At 45.1% G+C, this 1,247-nt stretch overlaps 1 protein-coding gene across 1 annotated transcript in view; it reads right to left on the reverse strand.

Moving 5' to 3' along the window:
- Nucleotides 1–731, reverse strand: part of LOC113825093 (uncharacterized) — a 102,893-nt gene extending 102,162 nt beyond the window's left edge. The window contains exon 1 of the mRNA XM_070123343.1: nucleotides 683–731. Within this exon, the coding sequence (XP_069979444.1) occupies nucleotides 683–731 (49 nt within the window). The remainder of the gene's footprint in view (nucleotides 1–682) is intronic.
- Nucleotides 732–1,247: the final 516 nt, after the last annotated feature.

Here is a 1,247-nt window from a genome sequence, read left to right on the forward strand (position 1 = left end):
CCGCGATGCTAGATTATCAGTTAAATTGTCACACAGTACAGATAATAAGAAGAAATAAAATGTGAATATTGTTGCATTATCAGGCAGCGGTCTTTATAATGGTTATGCAGGTATTAATTCAGTGTCTATTAGAGAGTGGCTTATAAAGAGAGCAGGTGGTTATCATCGCAAAGTCTATCAAGAGGTAACATTACGGAAGGATACATGGATGTTATTCCACTACCTTCTACAGTTGTGAATTTATAGAAAGGGTTGTGGTTTAGATTTTCAATGGATAGCAAATGGCGGCGCTGCAGGTGATTGTAAAAGCCCATCAATACAGGTGGTGCAGGTGGCTGTAATCTTCCATATGACGAAATGTGCCGTGTTTACATAGCCAAATAAGAGGACGGAGGGAGAGAGGGCGACAGGGGTGTGAGGCCGAGGAGAAGTGAGGGAAGGCACGCTGTGTCGGGGAGGCGGGAGGGATAGCAAGGAGTCCGTCGGGATGGCGCGATTCTAGAAAGGGGGAGCGAGAGGTCAAGGGGCATTAGAACGGCGAGGAGAAGGAGCATTAGAACGGCGAGGGGAAAGGGCGTCAGAACGGCGAGGGGAAGGGGCGTCAGAACGGCGAGGGGGAAGACAAGGGATGAAGGGGAACAAGAAATGCTACGAGAGACACCAGGACCGAAGCTTCACTCACCATGAACGCTGTCGGTTGACTTGGCTTGGGTGTAATCACTTGATGGCATTGTCGTATTAAGACCTAGAACAGGAGTGTGACGAACCAGGTCATTTCAGACATGTCAGGCTGGGTTTCCTTTACCATGGACGCTATTAAAAATCATTATACATGCACTTGCCAATTTTACAAATCATGCGACATGTGCTGCTTTCATTACATTATCAAATGCATATTATATACGGACAAACATTTTACTGTGGTAGCGAAATAGGAATGTTGTTTTATAACCTGTGCAACTATGTAAGACCTGCAAGTACGTCTATAACTCCCTGCTAGATATATTGGTACGTGGCTGATTAATAGGCCTATAAAAACGTCAAGTTTCGTTTCGTAAGCAATACACGACTGTACCCATAGCATCACAATAATTCAGAAGATATTTGTATGCGTTTGTTAACACGGCATCTAGCTCAGCAATCCGGTTATCTCAACACACAACTTGAACCCTCTTGTGCATATGCGTCGGCTGGAATATAATGAAATCCATTGCAGCTGCCACTCCTACGTCTGTTCCGCCAATACG

Source organism: Penaeus vannamei, chromosome 7, assembly GCF_042767895.1.
Source record: "Penaeus vannamei isolate JL-2024 chromosome 7, ASM4276789v1, whole genome shotgun sequence".
In the NCBI taxonomy this organism is placed as follows: Eukaryota; Metazoa; Arthropoda; class Malacostraca; order Decapoda; family Penaeidae; genus Penaeus; species Penaeus vannamei.